The sequence below is a fragment of the Mycetomoellerius zeteki genome, unplaced genomic scaffold (assembly GCF_001594055.1).
Source record: "Mycetomoellerius zeteki isolate Tzet28-1 unplaced genomic scaffold, Tzet1.0 scaffold110, whole genome shotgun sequence".
Lineage (NCBI taxonomy): Eukaryota > Metazoa > Arthropoda > Insecta > Hymenoptera > Formicidae > Mycetomoellerius > Mycetomoellerius zeteki.
The window spans coordinates 24,275-51,967 of record NW_017256018.1 but is presented as its reverse complement, the minus strand read 5'-3'; the positions used below and the strand labels follow the sequence as shown (position 1 = coordinate 51,967).

At 32.5% G+C, this 27,693-nt stretch overlaps 1 protein-coding gene and 1 long non-coding RNA gene across 2 annotated transcripts in view; one reads left to right on the top strand and one right to left on the bottom strand.

Moving 5' to 3' along the window:
- Positions 1 to 6,268, top strand: part of LOC108726135 (cell growth regulator with RING finger domain protein 1) — a 43,471-nt gene extending 37,203 nt beyond the window's left edge. Inside the window, exons 3-6 of the mRNA XM_018453529.1 lie at positions 2,503 to 2,674; positions 3,425 to 3,566; positions 5,078 to 5,185; positions 5,678 to 6,268. Of these exons, the coding sequence (XP_018309031.1) occupies positions 2,503 to 2,674; positions 3,425 to 3,566; positions 5,078 to 5,185; positions 5,678 to 6,154 (899 nt within the window). The 3' untranslated portion in view covers positions 6,155 to 6,268. The remainder of the gene's footprint in view (positions 1 to 2,502; positions 2,675 to 3,424; positions 3,567 to 5,077; positions 5,186 to 5,677) is intronic.
- Positions 1 to 15,596, bottom strand: part of LOC108726145 (uncharacterized) — a 20,582-nt gene extending 4,986 nt beyond the window's left edge. The window contains exons 1-2 of the long non-coding RNA XR_001936786.1: positions 15,468 to 15,596; positions 10,107 to 10,115 (exon numbers count right to left, since the gene is read on the bottom strand). This is a non-coding gene — a long non-coding RNA (uncharacterized lncRNA). The remainder of the gene's footprint in view (positions 1 to 10,106; positions 10,116 to 15,467) is intronic.
- Positions 15,597 to 27,693: the final 12,097 nt, after the last annotated feature.

Genomic DNA, 27,693 nt, shown 5'->3' with positions numbered 1-27,693 from the left:
GCAGCCAATCTTTTTTTCAGTGTAGTTATATTTTTTGTAGTTAGATTTACGGATACTTCTATAAATTTATTATTAAAATTGTTATTAAAAACTTCAATGGCAGTTTCACTACTAAAAAGTACTGAAAACTGTTCTTCAAACTGTTCAGTTTTATTATTTAAAAGTAAAACTGATACTAAAAAGTATTGAAAGCTGTTCTTTAAAGTTGTTTAGTTTATCAGCTTTACTACAGAAAAGTTTTTTAAAGAAGAATTTTTAAAAACTACTGAAAAATAGTAGACCTGATACTGAACAGTACTTTTTCAGTACTTTTCAGTAGTAAAACTGTTCAGATTTGTATCTGACTTAATTTTAGATACTTCAGCAAAACTTCTTTCCATAAATATTTATTCTATAGTACTGCATAATGCATGAACATCAGTAAAAGAGACATTCCTGAAATCGCGGAGTGTACATAGTTTAACGTCGACTGCAGTTTATTATTAGGCAATTGGGAGATGTAAAGAGGGGGGGCTCACAAGATCGCATCCGCGATGCGATCGGCGATACGTTCTCCAGCGGTTCGGCGGAAAAAAGTACCGACGGCTCTCTTGCAGGTCGGTGAATTACGGAGTGTTGCAAAATCTCAACGTTTGCGCAATTAAGCGGCGAGCGTCTCGACCGACGTCGCTGGGAAAAGAAAACGCCGGGCTAAAATTTCGTAGTTGTAGTAATACCGGTCTCTCGTTAAGGTCTCATGAACGTGCGCACATTTTACCTCGGTATATCCCGATTGCGCCACGTATCGTTACAATCCGAGCTGAATTGTTGCGCGAGCGTAAACGATCCAGCTATTAATCCGCATTACGTACCAATGGGCGCCTAACTGAGCAGCGTTCTTATTTTAGCCTCCCCTCCTAAAAGCGATAATTGCTGATTAAGTAAACGGATGAATGACAATAATAACGACAAAAGTGTAATTAATATGAAGGAAATGACCTCAATGGCTGATCAACGCTCTCCACGTCCCTCCTGTAATTGTATCCGTGATTGCAGCGACAGCTCGAGAACGTTACGTTGGTCGTTACGTTGATCTTGACATTTAAACCTCCACGAGCTTGTAATTCGTTCGTAATATTCTGTTTTCATGTTTTACGATCGAGCGATGGATGAATGAAAGTTCGTTGACGGATGATTTCTCGCCTCTTCTTTTCTTTCTTCTTTTTGCCGCACTGTTAAATTTATATAATGTTATATTATATTCAATTTGAGTTATTTTTAATTATTTTTGTAGGTCGCCACTGTGTTCCTACTTTATATTATTAATAACAGAAATATTATAATTTCCTTATGGCTCTCGAAATAAAATAATAAACAATATAGGCAAATGAGAGTATAAACGCGTTTTGTAATTTACATACAATTAAATACTACACAAAACTTCAGTATTATTTAATCATGTTCCAATAACCGCGTTTATACTCTCATTTGCTTTAATTTTTTATTATTTATGTTATTAGTTTAACTGAAACAATATATGGAGTTAAATAATTTAACTCAAGAAAATGTATCAAATGTAGTTTATTTACTAAATAATCTGTTAATATGGACGATGTTTACTTTGAAACTAACTGCAGAAATGAATTGATTTACATTTTGACACACATGAAGGTTGAAAATAACATAATGTTATTTATCGAGTTATCATTGCTGCTTTGATATTTAACAGCGTTTCCAGACAATATCTGCTTCCAGTAGAATTAAATTCTGGTCAAATAATCTCGAATTTCTTGTGAATATTAGAAATTTTTACCAGTGAAATCGCTGTCCTTTCAATTCTTGAGCAAAAATTGATTTTACTTTCGCAACGAGATGCAAATACATTTCGAATTCCGTAAATAGGTACTTAGTTCTCGAGTTTGTATGTACTTAGTTCTCTCGATCAGTATCGTTTCGCAAGTACAATATGCCACTCCTAAATACCACTCCTTACATTCGCAATAATTTGATGGAGATTGCGGCACATTGAGAGTCGTGCATCTGCACTAAGAAAAATATCTGAGGAATTCTAATTGAAAAGGAACAAATCGGAATTTTCTGGTTAGATCTACTAAATTCTAGTTGATACAACCGGAATTCTAATTGATCAGAATTTTCTGATTCCATTTTCAACCAGACATTTTTCTCAGTGTGCTCTATGAATCGAAAGACCCGAGTTTTTTTATTTGATTACTGTCTGTCGAAAGGTAGGGACAATCCACCGAGAGTATCTTGTAAGTATCTTGAACCTTTCTGTATTCTACAGACTACTCAAAACTGATCTTTGTAGGTCCCATATTGAGAAAAATAGTTTGATTATACCAACAAGACGTAATATGGTTGAATAAACCAAGCGTCTAATTATTATAGGATAGGATTCGATATTTAATAACGAGAACGTTTGATAGACTTAAGTATAATTTTTACAACCGAGTTACACGTCGAACTCAATTCCAACTCGCTGAAGATAAACGTCTGTTCCAGAGGTGGAGTGCGAGGTATCTAGCCAAGTGGAGTACTCGCTGCAGGCGATCTGGGGCGTCTGCATAAGAGAGTTACACCTGGCGCTCTGGAAACCCTGGAGCACGTTACGAGACGCGTCCCTGAACGGGACCCTTCTGCAGGGCCACGCGCAGTACCTCACGCCGCCACAAACGTATCCTTTCAGAATCGCTCCGAGATGACTTCAACCGTGAAATCGCGCGATCTTACGCGATCTTATGCAAGTTTCGAAACGTGGAATAATAGGAAGTATAATTTTGCATAATCTAGCTCGATGGGTCATCTCCAGTAAACAGGAAGTATAATTTCGCATAATCTAGCTCGATGGGTTGTCTCTAGCAGACTGATCACGTGTGCAGTTTTTTGAAGAATGTCTGATCTAGCTTGTCCTCCGCATAATGAAGGTTTAACGGGAAAATTATATAATTGCGTGTTGTTTTTTAAACCAGTTGAACTGCACTGAAAAAAATACATGTAATTTTACATGGAAATTACATGCATTTTTTTGATGCATGATTACATGCATGTTCATGACTGGAAAATTGCCTAAATATTATATGATTGGAAATTTACAATTTCCAGTAAATTTCCAAGCATATTTATTTAATTTAGATAATTTTCCAGTCATATACAGTCATAGAAATTACAGTCATGTAATTTCCATGTAAAATTACATGTATTTTTTTCAGTGTGGGAACGTGAGAAAAGTTACAACAAATTAGTAACTCACGGTTGGTGACTCATTCTTGGTTTATTTTTAAAATATTTTTCTCGATCTCATTTACATTTTCAAGAACGTTTGATTGATCGATATCGTTCGCTAATCAGTTTTTTTTTTATTAATCACGGGATTTTTTATTCGCACATTTTTTTCAATCGCTATTCTCCTTGACCGAAACTGCAGTAGACAGCCACACGGTGAGGAAACGTTGAGATTATCTCTACCAGCTCCGGAACTCGAGCTCGGCACCCCGCCGCGGCTCTGTTATCCTCTGGTGATTTTCCTTACTCGAAGAGACAATCGGGATCTTCATCCTGACGAAACCGTGAGCAATTTCTTTATCATCTTGTTGATAACTTTTAGGATAACTCCGATATACATACGTACCGCACTTATCGAAAACTTAATTTCTCTATCTATCTTAATTTATCTAAAACTTAATTTAATATAAAACTTTATGTGTATTACATATGAGCCGTTTATTTTGAAAGTGGCCTAAGTCCATTTGTCAATTTTTTGTTGTTGACTGTACTAGCGTGTACAACTTGAAGTTAGCTGTCATAAACAACATTTTGCGGTTAAGTATATTCAGAGTATACGATAATTTCTGACACATAAATTTTCGCAATTATTTCAATAATTAAAAACATTACTTTGAAAGTGGCCTAAGTCCAATCTATTATAATGTGGAAATCATAGACCACAAATTTTTAGTATTAGGACATTCATTTTTACCGAATGATAGAGATTTTGGCGTCGTAGAAATGTCATTAAAGAAAAATAATTTACTGTTTGTCCCCCAAGATTATTATAATGTTATCAAAAAGTGCCGGAAAGGTAATAACTTTATTCTAAATGAAATGAAACAAGAGGATTTCATATCAACAAGATTTTTGGAGGACGCAGTTTTTAAAAGGGTAAAGAATTCTAACGGAGAAACAATAAATTGGTTAAAAATATGCTGGATGCGTTTTTTGAGAAATGAACCATATAAAATTTTCTATAAGATATCAATGGATGAGAATGCAGAGTTTAAAATCCTGGATTTATTACCACGTCGGGGTAGACCAAGAAAATTCGAAAATATTGTATTGACACCACTTTATAAAAATATAAGACAAATTTCAACAGCGAAATACAAGGACATGATGGACTTACTACGATATATACTACCGGAGCACCATGACTTCTTCAAATCCCTCCCGCATACACAAAATGTAGATGAGCAGTAAATTGTTATGTAATTTATATAGTTAGAAGATTTCCTGAATTGCATAAATTGTGTTTTTGAAGTGTTGTAAAGAAATAATATAAAATAAATTGAGTATTGTTTTTTCAATTTGAAGCATTTTAAATTGTCGAATGGACTTGGGCTCTTTCAAATTTTATAACAAATCTAGTTGTTAATTTTGAAAGTGGCTTAACTCCATTTGTAGTAAGAAAACACATATTATTCACTTAATAATTGCTATTATTTTAATAGGAATTGTAAATTTAACTCTCTTAGATACACTTAAGCAGTGTGACATGTTGGTATCCTATACGTATATTTTTAATTTTATTGAAACGCAAACTCTTAAATATCTCAATTTAAAGATAAATGGACTTAGGTCACTTTCAAAATAAACGGCTCATATAATAGATTGATGTAATAGAGTGATTGCATGCAAATTATTCGCGTTTCTTTTATTTTTTCTGACCTTCGTGACATAAATCCTCGCTCGGAATAAATACTGGAGTTACTCTACATATTTTTTTGTGAAAGAGGAGAAAAAAAAGTAAAACTCATCTCACTTTCATTATCATTCATCATTTCTCGCGACATTTGTGTTTAAGGTGGCCCTGGTGAACGTCGTTCACATTAAGGACAGCGTGTGTACGTTGCCGACTTCGATTCTAGCGCAGTATTTGAAGCAGGCAAACGGCCAACTATCTTGCTTAAAGGTGAGTGTAAGATGAATCGATTAGCTCCGAAAGGTGAACCCCAGTATCTATCATTAATCATTGGTATTGAATTTTCTAAATGTCGGACGCGAAAGATTTATATATATATATATATATACATCCTAGATTAATTATTAATTAAGGTAACTGTATCTAATATGATCTAGTATGAAGTAGGCCACAGTCTACTTGCTGTTTGTAGATAGTTACATGGCTAATTCAATGTTCAATCTTCAAACTCATGTAAATATTGAAAATATCTCATCTTTTCAGTTAATATTCAGAAATGTTTCCTGTTTTGAATCTGACCATCAATGTTGGACTCAGCAAAAATCGTAACGCTTAGGTAGGCCGTATTGGATAAAGTTACTTTATATTCCAAAAATGATAGAAATAGAAACGCGTTTACGGTGGCCGCGATGTTTCTCTCGAAACTTGCTCACTGACTGAAACTTGACACCATGACAACTCGCGCTCGCGATTTTTTCGCAGCAATTGTACCTGGCCACGGGCAATTCCAGCAACTACGACGAGAGCGATGCGATGTCGTCGGCTGGTCTGGGCTCGCCAGCCCTGGCTCTCGCCGAGCCGTGCAATAACAACGTCAGCGCCGGCGCCGGTGGTCGCGGTGCCTTGGTGGCATCCGGCCAAAGTGGCGATCAGGAGGGTGGCTCGCTTTGGAACACCGCGGGCGAACAGCTCTGCGTCGTCTGTCAGTACTTCCCGCTATCACGTGCCCTGCTACCATGCCGACACACTTGTATTTGCGCCTCGTGCTTCGGCAAGCTGGACCGGTGCCCGATGTGCCGCAGCCCGATCAAGAGCTACTTCTGCATACGCAGCGAGGAGTACATGCCACCAGAGAAAGAGATCAACCCGTGCAAGCAACGTCAGCCCAGCCACGGACCTACCCATTGGCTCCACGATTGGAATGACCGGCTCACCGATTTCCTCGGCTTCGCCCGATAGGAGTATCACTCTATCACTAAGGTCGCACGTTCTATATAAGCAAACGTCAGGATGGTCGGCAGACTTTTTGTTTAATACAGATAATTTCTGCAGGTTTATTCCTATGTAAATCCTAGTGACAGCTGTTGATCCGGCAAAATATTAAATATCTCAAAATGATTGCGTTTCTATAAAACGGATGTTACATTTTTTTCTTTATTACTCAAATTGGTTTTATATGAAATGTTATATATATATATATATTACATATTTTATATATATATATATAAAATTATATGTATATGATATCCTCATATATGCACAAAAAATAAGTAAAAAGATTAACTTTGAGAATACAAAACTTAGAAATTGACTTTCTTATGTCATAACTTCAAAGACAGTAATTGACAAATTGTGTTTCAATATTATATAAGAAACAGGTTTTCATTTTTTTACTTATTCTTATTTTAATTTTTACAGTCATTGTAAATGATAATGATTTTACTCCGCCCAAATTTTTCCTATGTGACTGAAAAAACTACAAGTTTATAATTCAACAGATAGTTTATTAACTATTACTACTATCTTTGATTTATGTTGAAATAAATTTGTAGGACTTAATTACAAAACAAAAAGTATCAACCGTACTGACACTGACATATCTTGATTTATCGTTTAATTATAAAAAAGGTGCGGAAGTTCGTAAGAATTCACAAGGAAAACGCTGTGCAGCCAATAAACATAAAAGCTCCATTTTTGTTCCCGGCCAAAACGAAAGTAGTTAAACAAATCATTGTTTGACACTTTAATTTTTCATATCATGTATTTTTGAGAGAAAAAAAATCTTTAAATTATGATTTTATTCAGATATCCTTCTATGTAATTAATCGAGAATTATATTTTTATCACAGACTTTTTCTTCTGAAAAATCCAGCTACTTTCTACCATTTATTCTTGATCATCGATTATGCAACAATTTTTTACATACATATATATATATATATATACACACACGCAACACGCATTATTTGGGAATTATGAATATTTTGATAGATTCTCTAATTTTTTATATAATAACGTTTCTTTAATTTTTATATTCTCTACATATACATACAATGCTTTTTAAATATGGATTGAAGAGACGTTCTAGAAAGCTGTTCATTTAAAAAAAAAAAAGCAATTTCAAATTTATAACTGAGAGACACTATATATAAACAAACAAGAAATTAAAAAGATTTTTGGACTCTCAATATTTTAAATAAAAAATTAATAATTTTGAAATGGACTAATGAGAGCTAATACGCGGTTTTTTAAGCGTATAATCTTTAATTTATCTTCTCTGCTTTTACATATCACTTAGCACCTAGAATTTTTTTTCAGCCTTATTTTTTTCTGAATTAGGGAGACCATGTTGTGTTGATTTCCGCTATAAATTTTAAAAAAATTCTCAATTGATTTTCAGAATCTATTTTGGCGGATCTCTCCTTATTTTTCGAATGAGTACTTTTAATAGAAAATAGCCGGTAGCTGTTGTGTATTGTTATAGAATATCAGCAAACATTTTGTATAATCTTCAGTATAAGTGCCTTTAAATATTTAAAGGCAACAATAATATTAGAAAACAAAATACAAAGATTATAAAGGGCAAGATTTAATGTCATACCAATGTTCAGTTTTATTTGCTACATTTTGATATGCTTTGTCGGTCACGTGAATCTTAATATTTTGCGGCGTCAAATAATATTTCATTATTTAACAAACGAGATAAATCTTTTACGAGGGAAATGTTTTTCCTAAATCAGTGGATATATGTTTAATGCCATACCAACGTTCAGTTTTGTTTGCTATGTTTTGATATGCTTTTGCGGTCAGATAAATCTTAAGGGGATCCTAAAGCCGCCTGTATTATCGACTAAATTATTTAATTTTTGTATATCAAATACTTTTTTTCTTTCACAGATTCGGCGTCATTATTTAATTAAATTTAATTGCCAAATATATTTCCTGTTTGGAAATTTATGTCTAAAATTTGGTTCACGGAAGCTGCCCGCAAGTTAAAAAAAAATCAGGTATAGCTTCGAATCAACTATTTAGTTGTTGCCACCCTATTGCGTGCAACTAGTCTGATATCATTCGCAATTATCACAACAGATTATAATTTCGTTTTTTTTATGCTTCTTCATATGGTTCTTCATATTTGATACATTAGGTAACATATTGATCACATTTCGTGCATAATATTTCTAGGCATACTCTGTTTACTTTTTTTCGGTGATTTGTTAAATCATCCGAACTGTAAAATTTTCGTTTACATTCATTGACAATGTAGTTTTCCGGAAAATGTTTCTTCTTCATGTGTCTCGATAGGTGTGATTTCGTAATATATTCCCCACAAATACGGCACAATAAAATTTCTTAGTTTTTATTTATTTATTTTTATTATGTTTTTTTAATGATCTGTTAACTCATCCGATCTGTAAAATCTGTGTTCACACTCGTAACATTTGAAAGTGTAGTTTTCCGGAAAATGTTTTTTCGCATGTCTCGGTAGGTGTGATTTCGTAATATACGAGGACAAATCAATAAATACCCGTGTTTGAAGACAGGTGACGTTGCTGATGCAAGTTGGCATTACCATCGTGTACTACCATCTTTCAAATGACGCCATACAAAATTTCAGAGTGATTCATGCAATAGTCTTAATTTGACAGCAATTCGTAGTGTTTTCCGATACAATGGAAAAAGAACAATATCGATCCGTGATTCGCTTTTTATTTTTGGATGGAAAAACGTGCGAAGAAATAAAAACGAAGTTGGATGCTGTCTATGGAAACCCTTCACCATCTATTACAACCGTCAGATATTGGTTCAACGAATTTAAGTGGTCGTTCATCTGTTTTTGATGAGGAGCGCCCAGGCCGCCCAGCAGACGTGATTACTGAGGAAATCGTTGAAAAAGTCCACGACATGATTCTCGCTGATCGCCGAACGAAAGTGCGTGAAGTAGCAGAGGCCATAGGTGTGTCGTATGGAACGACATTCAATATTTTGCATGATAATTTAGGAATGAAAAAATTGTCGGCCCGATGGGTGCCGCGATTGTTCACGGTGGACGACAAGCGAATGCGGCTATCAATTTCAAAGCAATGTTTGGAGCTGTTCAAGCGCAATCCGAAGGAGTTTTTTGCGTCGAGTAGTAACCGTTGATGAAACATGGATTCATTACTACGCACCGGAGACCAAAGTACAGTCAAAACAGTGGATTTCACCCGGTGAACGTGCTCCGAAGAAGGCCAAGACGGTCCCATCGGCCGGAAAAATGATGGCCACTGTTTTTTGGAATACGCAAGACGTAATCTTCATCGACTACATGGGGAAAAGCAAAACTATCACGAGGCAGTACTATGCTGACTTATTGGGCTGATTTGATGTTGAATTGAAGAAAAAACGCTCCCATTTGACGAAAAAAAAAGTGTTGTTCCATTAGGACAATTCACCGGCTCACTCCTCCGCAGTCGCCACAGCCAAATTGGTCGAATTGCGGTACGAATTGCTGCCGCATCCACCGTACTCTCCGGATTTGGCTTCCTGCGATTTCTTCTTTTTTCCAAACTTGAAAAATGGCTCGGTGGAAAAAGATTCACGTCGAATGAGGAGGTCATTGCCGAAACAGAGGCCTATTTTGCAGAGTTCGACAAATCGTATTTTTCGGAGGGGTTAAAAAAATGGCAGAAACGTTGGGAAAAGTGTATCCTCCTAAAAGAGGATTACGTTGAAAAATAAAAAAAAGTTTTGTGAAAATCTTGCGTCTTCATTACTAACACGGGTATTTATTGATTTGCCCACATATGGCACAATAAAATTTATTAGCTTTTATTTATTTATTTTTATTATATTTTTTTTTATGATCTGTTAACTCATCCGATCTGTAAAATCTCCGTTCACACCCGTAGCATTTAATGGTTTGATTGACAAACATGCGCTTCGATCGTTATAGGCTTTAAACTTCTTTATTATTCACCAAAAGATGTGTGAATGCCAATTTGAGCCGAGCACCAGTTATACATGTGCAAATTTCTTTTATTGTAGGGTTAGTTGAACTGTAAATACTATTTTTAACCGAAATATTACATATGTTTGGTCTAATCTTTCTTAAACAACAACAACAACAACAACAAAATAATCAACTACATAAAAAATTCGTGAGTTAAAAATTTTTTTAATCAGACTCCTTTTATTAAAATAAATAAGAAATTAAAAACAGGCTATAGAAGTCAACACGCAAGTTATTAGTAATGCGGAGTTATTCAAAGATGGTTTAACCCGTGTTCACTGACGACAGTACTGCGTTTTTTATGTTCTTATATTCTGGTTTTTAGTTTTCGATACGTTTGGCCAACGTAAGAAGCATCACAGTCATTACATTTTATCTTGTAAACCACATTCCTTCTGGAATCCCTAGGAAGAGGATCCTTATGAACCTTTATGAACCGATTCAATTTGTTAAGACTAAAAAAACAAACTCTTTGGCAAAGACCATTAAAAACTTCTTTAAATTTATTAGAAATGTCAGCCACATAAGGAAAGGGCAACCATTTCAATTTTGCTTTAGCGGTCACAGATGACCTATTATGGTAAAAAATAGTCCTATTAATCAAGAAATTGATCCTCTTCCTAACGGTGTCAAAAATAAATTTCAATGGGTAATCATTTTCCAATAAAATGTTAATAATAAAATCTAAATTCTTTTTATGGAATGTTGAATGCGAAAGATAAAACAACTTATCAACTAGACTAATAATAATGCCCTCCTTCTGAGATATAGAGTGCTGAGACAAGAAATTCAAAAACCTGCCTGAAAATGTGGGTTTCTGGAACCAGTCAAAAATTAAGTGATTGTCTTTCATTATAATTCTTGTATCTAAGAAGTTTATGGAACTCCCTCCAACTTCTATGGTGAATTGTAATCTGTCGTGATAAGAATTAAACTTTGAAATACCATCAACTTCGTTATTAGGTAAACATAAAACAATATCGTCCACATATCTATAAAAAAATGTTATGGGAAATTGAATCTCGCTCAGCAACCTACTCTCGAGGCCCCGCATCACAAGCAGGGTTGGTGAAAAACATGTTTTAAACGTGTTTTAAACAGTTTAAAGCATGCTAAATTAATGTTTTTAATATGTTTTAAATATGTTTTTTTATAGTACTGTTTAAAGCATAAATTTGAAGTATTAAAAACGTATTTAAGGAGAAACACAGTATATTTTATTCTTAAAAAAAACATTAGTCTTTACCAACCCTATCACAAGGTCAACAATGATTGGAGATAACGGGGAACCCATCGGCGTTCCAAACGTCTGTTTGTAAAATTGATTGTCAAACGTAAAATATGTTGAATCGAGAACTAACCGGATAGCTTCCAAAAATTCTTGTAAGGTAAGGTCACAATTCATACTAATCAAATTCCTTATGTGACATTTCTAATAAATTTAAAGAAGTTTTTAATGGTCTTTGCCAAAGAGTTTGTTTTTTTAATCTTAACAAATTGAATCGGTTCATAAAGGTTCACAAGGATCCTCTTCCTAGGGATTCCAGAAGGAATGTGGTTTACAAGATAAAATGTAATGACTGTGATGCTTCTTACGTTGGCCAAACGTATCGAAAACTAAAAACCAGAATATCAGAACATAAAAAACGCAGTACTGTCGTCAGTGAACACGGGTTGCATCATGGTTATAATCTTGTTTGGAAAAACGTTGAAATCTTGGATGAAGAAAGGTATTATAACAAGCGTATAATTTCGGAAATGATTCATATCAAGAGACAGAGGCATGGTCTTAATTTACAAATCGACACGGAGGCTTTAAGTCTTACTTACAATGATGTACTCGATAAGCTATTGTAAATTGTATATATTTGACCATTCTGTTCTCTCTGGTGTTTACTTCAGTCATGATCAGTTGTAACGACTAGATGCCTACAAAAATGTGCAATTTTTATAAGCTTATGACTCGAATTTATGATATGTGTTAAAAGAATCGTGAACATGTTGGAGATATGAGGTGAGCATTATTGTCTCATGTTGCCCATTGCATATATGAATTGTCATGTATTTTTATTTAATTTCTAGCCGAAGAATTTTCTTAACTCAGAGTAAATTAATATTTTGAATCCTTTTCGATACAAATCGTCCAACGCAGTTACTATGTAACTGGTTCATACAAGTTATTAGTAATGTGTAGTTATTCAAAGACGGTTTAACGTTTCGACTCTCGGTTTGAGTTATCTTCAGCTAATATTCGGAGTTAAAAATTAGTTAAACAAAAACTTACTAATAACTTGCGTGTTGATTCCTATAGCCTGTTTTTAATTTCTTATTTATTCTAATTTCTTAATTTTACTTACATGTGATAACTGTAATGCAACGAACTATAATCATTGAGTTAATAGGCTATCATTAGACTTGCAGTAGACTTAAAATTATTTTAGTCAGGTGTAAGCATAATTTTAAGAACTTTTTGTACCGAAGAGGATTCAAAATTTAGGATCGAAACGTTTACTTTCATTGCATTTATGTTAAACCTTACAATAAAAGAAATTTGCACATGTATAACTAATCGGCTTAAATTGGCATTCATACATCTTTTGATTTATTCTTGAGAGCCTAAATCTAATTTTTAATTTATTATTCACATTGATATTTTTTTATGTTCTATTAATTCATCTGATCGGTAATATGTTTTACCACATTTGTCGCATATAAAAATATAACTTTCAATTGAATGTTTTTTTATATGCCTTGCCATATGGGATTTTTGACGTATGTGACGTCGTTCACATAGAGATGTAAACGACGGAAAAATTCTAAAATTTTAGAGTAAAAAAACTCAGGAAATAATGAAATTTTTCCTTTGGCTTCGACAGTTTTTTTACTCGGATATTTTTTTTTTAACATTTCACGATTCCGACGCTGTACTATTATTCCAGAATTTAGTTTTTGCACTTATGAGTAAGATTTCTGTGTGAAAATAGTTACAAAGTTAAAATATAGTATAATGATTAACCCTTTCAAGCACGGTGGGAATCCAGATTCCCACATCTTTATTCATTTTTTGATACTGTTTGTCGTATAATTTGATTGTAATTATACATATTCTAAATTTAAATTATAGTGAGACAACGTTCATTGAATCTCTATTGATTACGCTTGAATCAATATTATATTGGGATGTTGTCTTAAAATAATTAAAATATAGGGTACAATCAATATGCAACAAAACAGTATTTATTATGCTTATAAAGTATTATCTGTATTAATAACTCTTCACTTATTTAAAATTAATACAAAAATGTTAATTTTAAATTAATTCTTGCATGTCTCAGAAAGTCTACTAAACGTCTATAAGTTAAAATTATCACTTTATTTTTTACAATGTATTCGTTACATATTTCCGTTATATATTTCCGTACATAGCACTTTTAAATCTTCTCTTCTTTTTATGCTTTACATTAATATATGTTTAGGTTGCTTTAAGCCCAGTTTCACAACTCAGGGTTAACTCTTAACCGAGAGTTGTGGAACTGGGCCTAAAGCAACCTAAACATATATTAATGCAAATTAACCGAGGTTCAACTTATTTATTATCTCTTTCCAATTCTAGAATTGGAAAGTTGTGGAACTAGGCCTTAGTCGGATATGATGGTTTACATAGCGGGTCGTGTATTCGCAATCATCACAACAGATTATAAATTTGTTTTTCTTATGCTTCTTTATATGGCTCTTCATATTTGATGCAGTAGGTAATATATTGGTCACATTTCGTGTAGAGAATTTCGTGCATAACACTTTTGGGTCTTCTCTGTTTCCTTTTTTTTATGCTTTATATTAATATTTTATTTGCTTTAGTCGGATATGATGATTTACATGGGTCATATATTCGCAATCATTATAACGGATTATATACTTTTTGTCCATATAAATTTTTTATGTGCTGAACATTTATTATATTCCTCGTTCGAACCACAATCTACTTTCCAATGAATTTTGATATCTCGTTTCATATGCTGGATGTCTATATTTTTTATAGATTCCTTATTGTGAGAATTGTCGGCATTAACGCCAAAAGAAAGCAATGCAATAAGAAAAAATATTGAATATGAATAATTTTCGTCATAGTTTTAGCTCAAATTAAACTATTATGGAGGTCTTAACTTTCCGACTGTTTCCGACAAAACGTTATCGAATCCACCGCGCCGTGAATGATCTCATTGCCCGCTTATTAATATTTTATTATTGTTTTCCGACAGCCCTGTTAAATATTAAATGTCAATACGTTAAATATTAAATGTCAATCAAAATTAAAAAAAACAAGAGAAAAATAAAAGGCATATATCACGAGCGCTTGATATCGTACAGCGAAACTTCTTTCAAAGTCAATACATAAAATTACATTAAATTAATAAATAGAATAGACGTTTCGGCCTTCTATTGAGCCACCATCAGTATATAAATATAAATTACGCAGAAATGTATAGTATACAAATAAAAATTGAGTTCTTTCTTCGTTACATGTCTATGTCAATAAGCTCGTTAGATTTCTTATTTTACTTTCTTTCGATGTGTATTTTCAATGTATCTATAATTTCATGTTTCCACAACGTTACCGATATGATGTACTCGACCACATAATTTCCAGATTCTAATGATAATAATAATTCATGATAGTCGTTACATATTCTCAATTATTTTTTATAAATTCAATACCTGTGTTCCAGTAGATTTGTGAAGATTGGTACGTCTATTCTATTTATTAATTTAATGTAATTTTATGTATTGACTTTGAAAGAAGTTTTGCTGTACGACATCAAGCGCTCGTGGTATATACCTTTTATTTTTCTCCTGTTAAATATATTTTGTTTCTTAGAAATTGATTTTCTCATGTTATAACTTCAAAGACAGTAATTAACAAATTGTTTCAATATTATGTAAGAAACAGGTTTTCATTTTTTTTTACTTATTCTTATTTTAATTTTTACAGCCATTGCAAATGATAATGATTTTACTCCGTCCAAATTTTTCCTATGTGACTGAAAAAACTATTATTTCTAAAATTTATTTCTTTTTTTAACTAAAATTTCGTGCATAATATTTTTGGGTCTCTCTGTTTCTTTTTTTTGCTTTATATTAATATTTTATTTAGGTTGCTTTAATCTCATATGATCTTAGAACATACATACTGGAAGGATCATAGGTGACTGTTGATTGCGCGTGATTTATATGTGAGCTCTGAACGTATATATGTATGTTTTAAGGCGAGAGCGGGGATACAACACTCTTAAACATAATAATAATCGCATGCACATTACGGTGAAGCATTCAGACAAGGACAGACAGATGTTGGAGATACTTTTATTACATTGGTCAAATACGGTATGGCCCTTCCAGTATGTATGTTCTAAGGATACGATGGCTTGCAAAGTGGGTCGTGTATCGCAATCATCAAAATCATTGAATTTATTATATAATCACAACAGATTATAAATTCATCTGTCTTGTGCTTCTTCATATTTGTTGCATTAACATATTCATTACATTCCGTGCGTAGCACTTTTGGATTTTCTCTGTTTCCTTTTTTTCTTATGCTTTACATTAATACACATTTATTAATGTAAGAAAAGGAACTATCAAAAAAGATTTTTGGCTATTTTACCAGGATGTGTGACCATTAGAGGCAAGAACTGAATTAAATTATTTTAAGGTTTAAACCTTTACCTTTATTTTACAGAGTTTTTGGTAGGACTACTCGATAAAATTAGTTAAATTAGGAACTCGCGTGATGACCATAGTCGATCGCTGTACGTGGGAGTCTTTCGATTATCGGGTACAGAAAAATGAATAATTTCTCGGAGCGCATCTTATAAGGACCGTGTTTTAAAATCGATTCTCCGATTTCGCACTCTTCAGACCGGTCGCTCGTGATTTTTCTGAATCTATTGTACTTCTCTCGCGAAGTATTTATTACTTTTGTCATTATTTGTCACTGTTACCTTTGTTATGATTCTAACGCCACGAGGCGGTCCAAGTAGGCGACGAACCCCTCCAGTCTTTGAACCATCCCGCTCGTCACCATGTTGCGGGCGTCCAGTCGGGTGAGCGTCACTTCAAGTTGATCGGCGCGTTGTCGGACCAGGTTCAGTTTCGCTCGCGCCTTTACGATGGACTCCTCCATTTGGTCCGTGGAATAACGGAGCCCATTCATAATGTTCCGCAATTCGCGCGCCAGGTTCGCTACGCTTCTTTCCATTGGCTGCTGGTGATCCTCCATCTGAAAGGAGAAGAAACCCGCCATTAGCACTCGTTCTACGCGAACGACTTCGGCTCGTGTGCCAAGACGACCGAAGAGTCGGGCTCGTGTCTCGCTACGAGCTTAGGAGGATATAATCGGAGTCCTTATGTATACAAAATTCGGTTCTCTCAGGTGCTCTCGAGAAACTCTTCAAGTTGCTCGCTCTCTAGCGGCGAGTCGCTACACTACGTTATGATTCTAACAATTAAAAATTTGTTAGTTTAGTGATCGTTTAAATACATTTACGAATTTTAAAGTAATTACATTTTAGTGCCATCGTTCAACTATAATTTAATACATAATTATGAATGCGTTATACGTTTGTCTTATTTCTCTTTACGTGCGTGAGCGATATAAAGAAACGGTAAAAGAAACTCTCTCTCTCGCTCTGCCGAATTTAAAGATCCTATTATTGGTCTCGTGACGAAAGTATATACGTGTATTGAGAATCCGTGTGTACATTTCCGAGGACTTGTCGTGCGTTTGGCAGACAAAGTCGTGGCAATATAATCGCCACAGATTAATGTCAGAAATGGTACACATTAAATGGCAGAAAAATGCCATTTTACAAACTGAACAGAATTTCTGATAACTGACACAGAATTTTTCGACCAAGCGTATGTCCCCCCTGTATCAAAATTTTTAAATCATTTCTAACAATATTTTAATACACTAGAACATAACAAGTGCGCGCTACTGAACTTTTCATATTATAGTATACTTTTTCGTAAAAAATAAGTATATAATTTTTACCAATATATACGAATTTATATGTTTAAAAATATTCCCATAAATTCCCTTAAATTGTGTTATCTAAATAAAATTTATGCATTTGCTTTTATTTCTTTCTTAACATTATATTTTTTATTGATATACACATATATGTGTGATCATTCTTCCTTTTAGAAAAAGAATTAAATCAGTACTGGAATCTATTGAAGTTTTTTTGAAAATTTCGAAGTTCATTGTTGGTTCTTTTCTGTTACATTAATTGGTTCTCTTCCATATATATTAGGTTAGTAATTTAATTTTAACAGTATAATATGAACTGTATATATTTAAATATTAAAAAGTATTTAAGCAAACAAAAAGTGAAAAGGTCGAACAATAGCAAAATGAACGTCTGTGATGTCCTAGTGTATTAAAGCATATAAAAAATATTATTTAAAAATTTATATCCTTTTATATTATTAAATACCATTATATTCTTATATAAAAAGGAAGAGGAATTATGTATATTTCTTTATATACATAATTTTTAATTTGTTTATTTTCGCGTTGACTACCAAGATAAATTTTTAATGCTTGCCAAGATTGTACTCGTGAAAAGGCAACATAAAGTTGTCCATGATTAAAAATATCTTTGCGAAGATCTATTCCTATTTTGTCAAACGTCTGACCTTGTAATTTATTAATAACCATAGCAAAAGTTAATTTTATTGAAAATTGTCTTCTTTTAAAAGTGAAAGGATATACATTTTCGCAATACAATGTTATCGGTTCAAAAATATCTCTTATTTTGTCACCTGTTCAAATTTTGCATTTTAGTAAATGATCAGCTAGTTCAATAATTTTTAATCTGATGCCATTGCAAGGAACTTCATTAATACTTAGATTTCTTATCAACATAATGATATAATTTAGTTTTAACCGTAATTCATAAGGAGGAAGAAATGATGGAGATAAACTATTTAAATATTCTGGAAATATAACTTCATTAATCTCGTTATTATTATTATTGCAATTTTCAGTACTATCTATATTTGTATAAATTCATTCTTCTAATATATCTAATAATTCGACAACTTGTTTATTAAATTCATCTACATCTTTATTTCTTGCAAAAAGTATTGCACACACTTCATCAGTTTATTAAATTCTTTATTTTATATTAGACCACCATATATCTCTTCTGCAATATTGTTATTTATGGGTGCAATACAATTATCTGGAAACTGTATATTATCGTTAGAGTCATTTAATACGCCATCTCCTATGTTTTCCGTTAAAGAGAAACTTACAAAGTATTTCCAAGCACAACTAAACTTGATGGAAAGAATCACGATTTCACTTCGAGTATCATGTATTTTAATAGGAAGAAGTTGTCTAAAATCATTACCTAATATGATAATTTTTCCACCGAAAGATAAATTATTATTCATGATATCACGCAACGTTCGATCCATAATTTCTAGAGCATATCGTGGTGCCATTGACGCTTCATCCTAAATAAAAATATCTGTTTTTCTTAAATATTGAACTTCTTTTGATTGGATTTTAATGCTAGATGATGAATCAGCAAATAATGGAACTGGTAAGCCAAAAGTCTTATGAACCGTTTTTCCTGTATGAAAGTATGTCAATAGGCTTTAATAATCAGTATATAACATTTGGTCGGATGCAAAGAACACAATTTTTTATCGCATTAAAAATCGGGTTTCGTACCAAAAAAAGTACATTTGCGGGAAGCATTATTTTTCTGTTTTAATCTCAAGAAATCTGCTGCTGAAAGTCATCGTTTGCTAATGGAGGCTTATGGGGAGTATGCTCTATCTGAAACAACTTGCAGAGATTAGTTTAGAAGATTCAAAAACAACGATTTTGACGTGAATGACAAAGAGCGCCCTGGTCAGTCGAAAAAGTTGAACATGGCGAATTGGAGGCATTACTTCAAGAAGATTCATATCAGACGTTGACAAAGAGTTGTCGAAAACATTAAATGTTGATGAGTCAACCATTAGCAAACGTTTAAAAGTAACGGGAATGATCCAGAAGCTAGGAAACTGGGTCCCACATGACTTGAGAGAAAGAGACATTGCGAAACGTTTAGCTATTTGTGAATTGCTGCTTCAAAAACAAAAACGGAAGTCGTTTTTACATCGAATTGTGATTGGCGATGAAAAGTGGATTCGTTACGACAATCCTAAGCGCAAGAAATCATGGATTTCCATCGCCGCGTCCCGGCGAACCATCAACATCAACGCTAAAACAGGATATTCATGGAAAGAAGGTCATGCTGTGCATTTGGTGGAATCAAGTCGGTGTAGTAGTCCTATGAGCTGCTGCAACCGAGTCGAACCATCAATGCTGAACGCTACTGACGTCAATTACTCAATTTGAATCGAGCACTCAAAGAAAAACACCCGCAATATGTCAAAAGACATGACAAAGTTATTCTTCTTCGTGACAACGCTAGACCACATGTTGCACAACCAGTGAAGGAAATCTTGGAGGCACTTGGATGGGATATCTTACTCCACCCGCTCTATTCATCAGACGTTGCTCCTTCAGATTACCATTTGTTTCGGTCGATGCAGCATGGTCTTTCTGAGTAGCACTTCAGTTATTTCGAAGATATAAAAAAATGGCTCGATGACTGGATCGAAAGAACCTAAATTTTTCTACCGCGGAATCCATTTGTTACCCGAAAAGTGGGAAAAGGTTATAGCTTTCGATGGGCAATATTGTGAATAAAATATCGGGTACCTTTTTGATGAAATAAACATGAGTTTTTGTAGCAAAAAACAGCAAGAATTAATTCAAGCATCAATAATATATTAGGAAAAAAAATTTAATGCCTCCAACAAAACTGTTTAGTTGAAGCATTTTTTAATAGCAACCAAATATTTTGTTTATGTAACAAAAAATTTAGTTATTTTTGCAAAATAATTTCTATAACAAAAATATTTATTTATATCAACTAAATAATTTAGTTCACATAAAATTACAGTTTTACTCGGTATATTTTAACCAAAACGATTTTGTTCGATATATTTCAACCAAATTTTGTTACATTTTAGTTCATAGAACAAAACATTTTTCCTAGTGTACGTACAAATAATCTACGAAGTTGTCTAAGCAATAAATTCAATATTTATTTAACCCAAGGAAGATATTAAAGGAATGTTAAAATATTTCTTGACGCAACCCGACAGTTAGTTCGCCATATTTAATTCAATCGATTGAGTTGGTTTACCTCAATTCGAGTTGAATTTCGTGATCTTTTTTTATAGTGTATTGACAGTAATCATTCGAAAGGTAAGAGATCCACCAAAATGAATTCTGAATCGATCGAGTTGATTTAAAAAAAAATTTAACAGCGGAAACCAACACAACAAGGTCTTCCTAAGAAAAAGAATAAAGTTGAAAGAAATTCTAAATGCTAAACGATACGTAAAAGCAGAGAAAATAAATTAAAGGTTATGCGCTAAAAACAACCGCGGTATATTAGCTCTCATTAGCCCATTTTAAAATTATTAATTTTCTATTTAAGACACTATACATATGTTCTCTCTTCTACTTTATTATTCGCGTCACCCAGCTGATTGACCAATCTGAACAAATTTCAGCTCGCTCAATTAGAAAAAGATTGATCATGGTAACGAACTTCCGCACTCTGTTTAGGAGGCAGAGACCACGCGATATCAGTTGGATATACACTCGACGTCATTTTTGTCTTTTTATATGAAATTAAGCAATTCGTTCGGAAAACTTAAACTCAAATCGTATTAGGCATTCGTGATTTTGAACCAAGTATTCGTAACAACTTAAGAATAATAAAGAATTAAATTATAAAAGACAAACAATAAGTTATTCAATAATAAATTAATTAATTGAAAATAATTTTTTATTCAACTGTCATGGTGTAAAAATATTTGCACGCGATATATTCGATCCGAGAGTAACTAATTCAGATATGAAGCTAAAACGATGCCAGTGTATTCATCCAACGATCGGATAGCCTATTCAAACGGGAATTTAGAAGTTGCCTAAATTAGAAGATATATATATGATGTAATTACAAACGTTTTCAGTCTTTAAGCAAATAGCACCATTCCTCTCTATCCTCCCCACTGTGACTTTATCCTATCTGCGTGATTGAGAGAAATTAATGATAAATCTATAGGTTTTAATTTAGATAAAAGTTATCCAATTTGTTTAAGAGATTGATTTATATTTATTTAATAGGATTCTCTTGTAATTGCAAAAATTATATTTTTGCAACATTTCTTAACGTCTTCTTTCCGAGTTATGTATTTTATGAAAGAGAAATGATATTAAACATTAAGTAATAATTGAAAAATAAAATTTCGAGGATGACGACTGCATTCTCCTAAATGATCGTGTATGTAAATATAAGAGATTAAACCGGGAATTTTTACTATGCGACATTTTGTACGTAGGTACGTTAGATGTAAATACATAATGATAAACAAAATCTTTGATACGATTGGGAACAAAAATGCTGTCTAGTTTTGGTGTAACGAGGATTGAATTAGCAATTTTTCCTTCTAGCTTCTTCCTGACAGATCAATTAGAGGGAAAAGATCGGATATGCAAATCGTAGATTTTAATATGAATAGACCGAGCATGGCTTCGCTGAACTGCTGTCAACGAATAGTTGGATGTGACAGAAGAAGTACACGGACACTCTTTATCTCTTCACACAGAAAAATACATCCTATACGCAAGTAATAATCACTTGTTTCAAGTATTTCAAAAATTCATATAACCGCAAATTTATCATAAATTTATCACAAGTATTAAATGTATTTAAAAGATTCTGAATTCTAGTAAGTTTAATACTTCAATCAAAATTATTAAATTAAAACAAATCCACTTTGCTTATTATATAAAATCGTTTCAATTTTTGATTGTTATGAATTCGATTAATTTTATAATATTCTTCCAAAAAAAAATAAATTTTTATTTTAAGTCACATAATAATGAGTTTTTCTAAAATTTAGAATAGATATAGTTTAAGATTATTATCAAGAAAATAGTTGTTAAAGATAATTGGTAAAGGAGCAAAGTAATCAATTTTTTTAAAAAATAGAATGATATTTTTCTATGTGATGTGCACATGCAAATTGTTCGTTTATATTATGCATTGTTATTGATAACAGATATAAATAGTATTGTATTATAAAAGAACATCGCGGAAACGTACAGTAATGCGATTGCGTGCAAACTAGCGATAGTATATTTTTTCATAGATGTTTATTACTTCGTAACCGTCCCACCATTCGTTAGCGTCGCATTCTTCTGTGGGAAGCCAATGCTATTAGCGATATAATCTTGCATTTAAGATCATCTTAAGTAGTATTATTTCTTGTTTAAATTGCAGTAGAAAGAGTTACAAGAAACAATTTTTTTTTTCAATTAAAATTAAATAACATATTTATATCGAAAGCGTATAATTGAACAAAAAATATCGATCGGAAATCTAAATTTAATAAACTTATTTGTTAATATAGATTGACTTTAATCTCAGTTAGAATCAGAAAAAATAAAAAGTTACTTGAACCGAGATTAAATTTAATCTTACTTTAGCTAGATCCGAATGTTTGAAGACTGAAGAAACTGTTAAATAAGATCACAGTCAACGAAACGAACGTATAGTTTTTAAATATCGTTCTTAAATATGAAATCTGACTGAATATCGTTCAACATCTATTTGTATTATGCATTTACATCTATGATGTAAATGCGAAGTTCTACGAATTTTGAATCAGATAACAATACAAAGTTTCATAAATTCTGAATCAGACAGCATTGTTGCTCTTAACTGTACAGCTATACGATTTCGCGCCGTTAAATTGTCCGATACTTGGTAGATATATATATATACATATATATACAATATATATAATGTATTAATATGTAAGTTTACTTCCTTAGTAGGCTCGCTATCACGAGAAGCGTTTTCTTGGGATTCGCACGTACAGTTAAAGTATTATCCGTTTCACAAATTCCACGTTTAGCGTTTACGTATGTGTGTGTATGTGTATGTGTGAGACTGCGCGCGTATGTGTATGTATGTGTGCGTGTAGGTGTGGGCGTATGTGGAGTTTTTTCCTCGAGTTTTTCTGAACGTTAAAACACTAGCGAGCGCATGACAGAGTATTCGAGACACGTGAGCGAAAGGCGATGTTAATTCTCTAGATTAGAATCATCACGTTAACGTTTAACGCTGTAAATAGACAGACTGTGATAATTTCTAACAATGTCTGCGTGAACACATCTCGTGAACGGGGTGACCGGAGAAGGGACTCGTTCAGGAAAGAGATCTAAGGAGGGTTGGAGGAGCGTGGGAGGATGGTTGATCGAAGGACACGAGAGAGCGAAGGCCTTTGCAGTCAATTTATCGTAAAAGAAATTAACACTTTAATTTATGTTCTAAGCGATGAAGGCGTGGATCGAACGTCTCGATCCGGCTCGAAGCACACTTGTACATAATTTATTTAAATAAAGTGTATTAGCTGGCATTTTACATACCTCTCGCCCTTCCATCATTATGCTTCATTGTAAATATAATGAAGTGTGAACGTGTCATCGCGGAAATTCATATTGTCTAAAGCCCGTAACACACGCTATATACGCATTGAGGATTGTGAATTGAAGATTAGAATTCAGTCAATTAAAACGAAACGGATTAAAATTAAAATAATCTGACTGAATTCTAATCTCTAATTCGCAGTCTTCAATTGATATGACGCAAGCCAAAGTCGAAGTTTGAGTAATCTTTACGCAAAGAACGATGGATCTGTCGTGGTTGACCCGAAAACTTTCTCATTGCGCAAATAATTTTTATTTTACATTTATCGCAATCTTTTAGTTAAGATTTAAGCGGTCCACTTTAAAATAATTTTTTTTTATTTAATAAGATCAATATTTGATTTAATGACTTAATATTTGATATTCTGCTTGACCTCAATGGCTCGATATTTACGAAAGATATAATTTTCGAAACGTATTGGAACATATTCGTTCCATAAAAAAGTTCCAGATAATAAAATCTGTCAAGGACAGATTTTATAAGTATCTGTCATATTTTGTATGTAAAAATATAACAAAGTATGGCAAATTGATTCGTTAAAAATCGAATAGAACCTGTCGTTTCATAATCATTTGAATAATGTATTCCATTTAAATGGTTGTGAAATGATCGATTCTACTTGATTTCTGATATTAGTTTGCTATGGAAATATGTCATGATATTAACTGCAGATAATCGACTGACAAAATACGAGTTTAACGTAGATATGTCAATGCTAATCTACAATGATATTCTACTCAATCAAATATTTATACGAATCTTTCATATTTAAATTTATGAACATTTGAAAAAACACTTTATCTCTTCAGATTTTAAATGAAAAATCTTAGAAATCTAAGCAGACTATTAACATTTTGCTTAATAACTCTGATGAAAATTTAAAAAAAATTCTTCGTATTCTTTTGTTTGCATAAACTTTAAAAATTTTTTTAATTATACAATTTTATAATTTCTTAAAAAATTCTCAAATTTTCTTAGACGAGTTAGAATGTTTTTCAGAAGTGCTGATAAAATCTACCATCTCAGTTGAGACCAAATATAAAAGTAACAAAGCTCTAAACTCTAAAAATTATAAATGTAATATAACATAAATGTTATGTTAGATACTTTTAATTTGTGTCGACTGAGATCTTTTCTACGTGAAAATATAAAAGAATCCTTTATACATATTCACACTTTATGAATTCTAAAAATTCTAAGATTGTTGTTGTGATTTGTCATTATATATTCTGAAGAAATCTTTTAAAATCTAAAGAATTTTAAAGCATTTTTCAGAAATATTCATAAGTCTCAAATATGAATAATTCTTAAAAATATGAGATAACAATTTTTTATCAAGGAATATATTAACGGTAAGTAAGATAAATATATCGCCTGCAATTAATTCTCTCTCCCTCCCTCTTTTTCTCTCTCTTTTTCTCTTGACGCTCGTTACATTGATCTGGGACGCATTATATACAGATCGGTTCGTCCTAACTGTACTCCTTGCACTTCCCGCACTCGAAACACATTTATGCTCCATTGAGACAAGGTAGACAAGGATAAGGCGGTAAACAGCGTAAAGAGGACAGGCGGAGCTCAACAGCCCACTTTACACGATCCACAATTCATGGCAATCCATTACGGACAAAACGCCGGATCTTCGTTTAAGAAAAAGAATAAAATTTATTATTATTGGATAAACATTTTATCCTATTTTTATTTTTTCTACCGACTCTAGATTTTTTCTTTCGGAAAAAACTATTTTGTCACTATTTTATGGTATTAGATTATGTTTTTGTTAAAATAATAATAATAAAGAACAATTATAATACCAAAGTAGATAGATTGTTTAAAGTAGGAATTTGGAATTACTATTCCAATGAAAAAAAATTTCGTATTTTTAAGAATTTTTCATATTTTTAATTTTTATGAAGATTTTTAAAAGAATATTATTTCTTCAGATTTCTAAGTTTTATTATTAATTATAAAATGAGAAATCTTAGAATATATTTCAAACTTCTATTTCATAAATAAATTTAAGAATTATAGAAGAGATAATAGACTTTCTCAAACACTTCTAAAAAGTGTTCGAATTCGTATAAAAAATTATAAAATATATATAGAGAGAGAAATTCTGAAAAAGCTACGTGAAGGATTCTAAGAAAAATTTTCATTAAAGGTAGGAAAGAAAAAATAAAAAAAGAGTAAAGATTGATATATATTGAAGATCCATTTAAATCCATTTAAATAGAAGTTAGCCTTTTTATATTTGTGTTGGATGTATTTCAAACAAGAAGTTCAAAAAGTTTTTCCTTTTTTCTCACGTAAAAGGTTGCAATATAAAAGAAAAAAAGATTTAATGAGATGTTATATGTTGATCATTATTCCTTACAAAGAAAACTATGTGAAGAATGAATATGGACATTTTTAAAAGCGTATCAGAAATCTTATAACAGCTTAAGGTAGCAGTCGAGGTACGTGAGAAACAATTTATTCTTTACAGCTGAACCTGCCTGAACTTTTTTTGTATAAATATAGATGAACTTATTGTTTATCTACTCCACGTCCAGTTATAGCATATTATACGTCTATTCTATTGAATCGGAACAAAAGTTTGTAGCGCTACGAACTTCAAAAATCGAGCATCTGTAACCATATACGGTTAAAAAATCTGAAAAAATTCAGGAACGCCATACATATTTTAATTACAAACGAAAATGATACAGTGAAACTTCTTTTTTTAATTCCAAAATGTTTTTTAAACTCTTTTTTTATATCCATATACGTAACTCTTTAAAACTTTTAAATATTCTGTTTACAATTAAATTATTTAAAATCTTAAAACCTCCTTCATAAGGATTTAAACTCTTAGAAAATCGTTTAAAGAAAGCTATATATAGTAAAAAAATCTGAAAACATTCTCAATATATTTGAAAATAACCTTTTCAATATTCAAATATTCTTATATTAGTTATTATATTTTTGAGAATATATTATATTATATATATATTACATTATATTATATTTTTGAGAATAATATATTATATTATACTTGAGAATAAGCTCTTCAATATTCAAATTCTTATGTTAGGAAAAAGACTGGAACTTGGAAGACCTCCTTAAGCAGAAAGTATACTATATTATATTTTTGAGAATATATTATATTATATATATATTACATTATATTATATTTTTGAGAATAATATATTATATTATACTTGAGAATAAGCTCTTCAATATTCAAATTCTTATGTTAGGAAAAAGACTGGAACTTGGAAGACCTCCTTAAGCAGAAAGTATACTATATTATAATTTTGAGAATATATTATATTATATATATATTACATTATATTATATTTTTGAGAATAATATATTATATTATACTTGAGAATAAGCTCTTCAATATTCAAATTCTTATGTTAGGAAAAAGACTGGAACTTGGAAGACCTCCTTAAGCAGAAAGTATAACATAGTGCAGCTACAAAGAACGGACGTAAAAGGATCCGTGTGGCGAATCGCGAAGAATAGCGAAGAAGCGATCGTGTGAAACGGGCCGCGGGTCTGACAGCGCTCGTGTCAACATCGCGAGCCGACCGAGCTTGCCAGGTTTGCCTTTGTTTCCATCGCCGCAGCAGCCGCCTGGATATCTTCCGATATCCTTACCGTCCTCCAGTATTTACGCTCGCAGGGAACGATGTCCTTCGCAATCGCGAGCCGCGCGTTCCACGGAAATGTTTGTTTTGTTCGACTCGTCGGCCGTTGAGACCGGTCGCAACCGTCGTCCGTCAACTTAACCTCTACGCCGCGAAGATTAACCTGGAACGCTGTGAATCCGCTGATTCCGCTCCGCGAGTCGCAGTCGTGGACTTCATTCGCGTCGAGCTGCT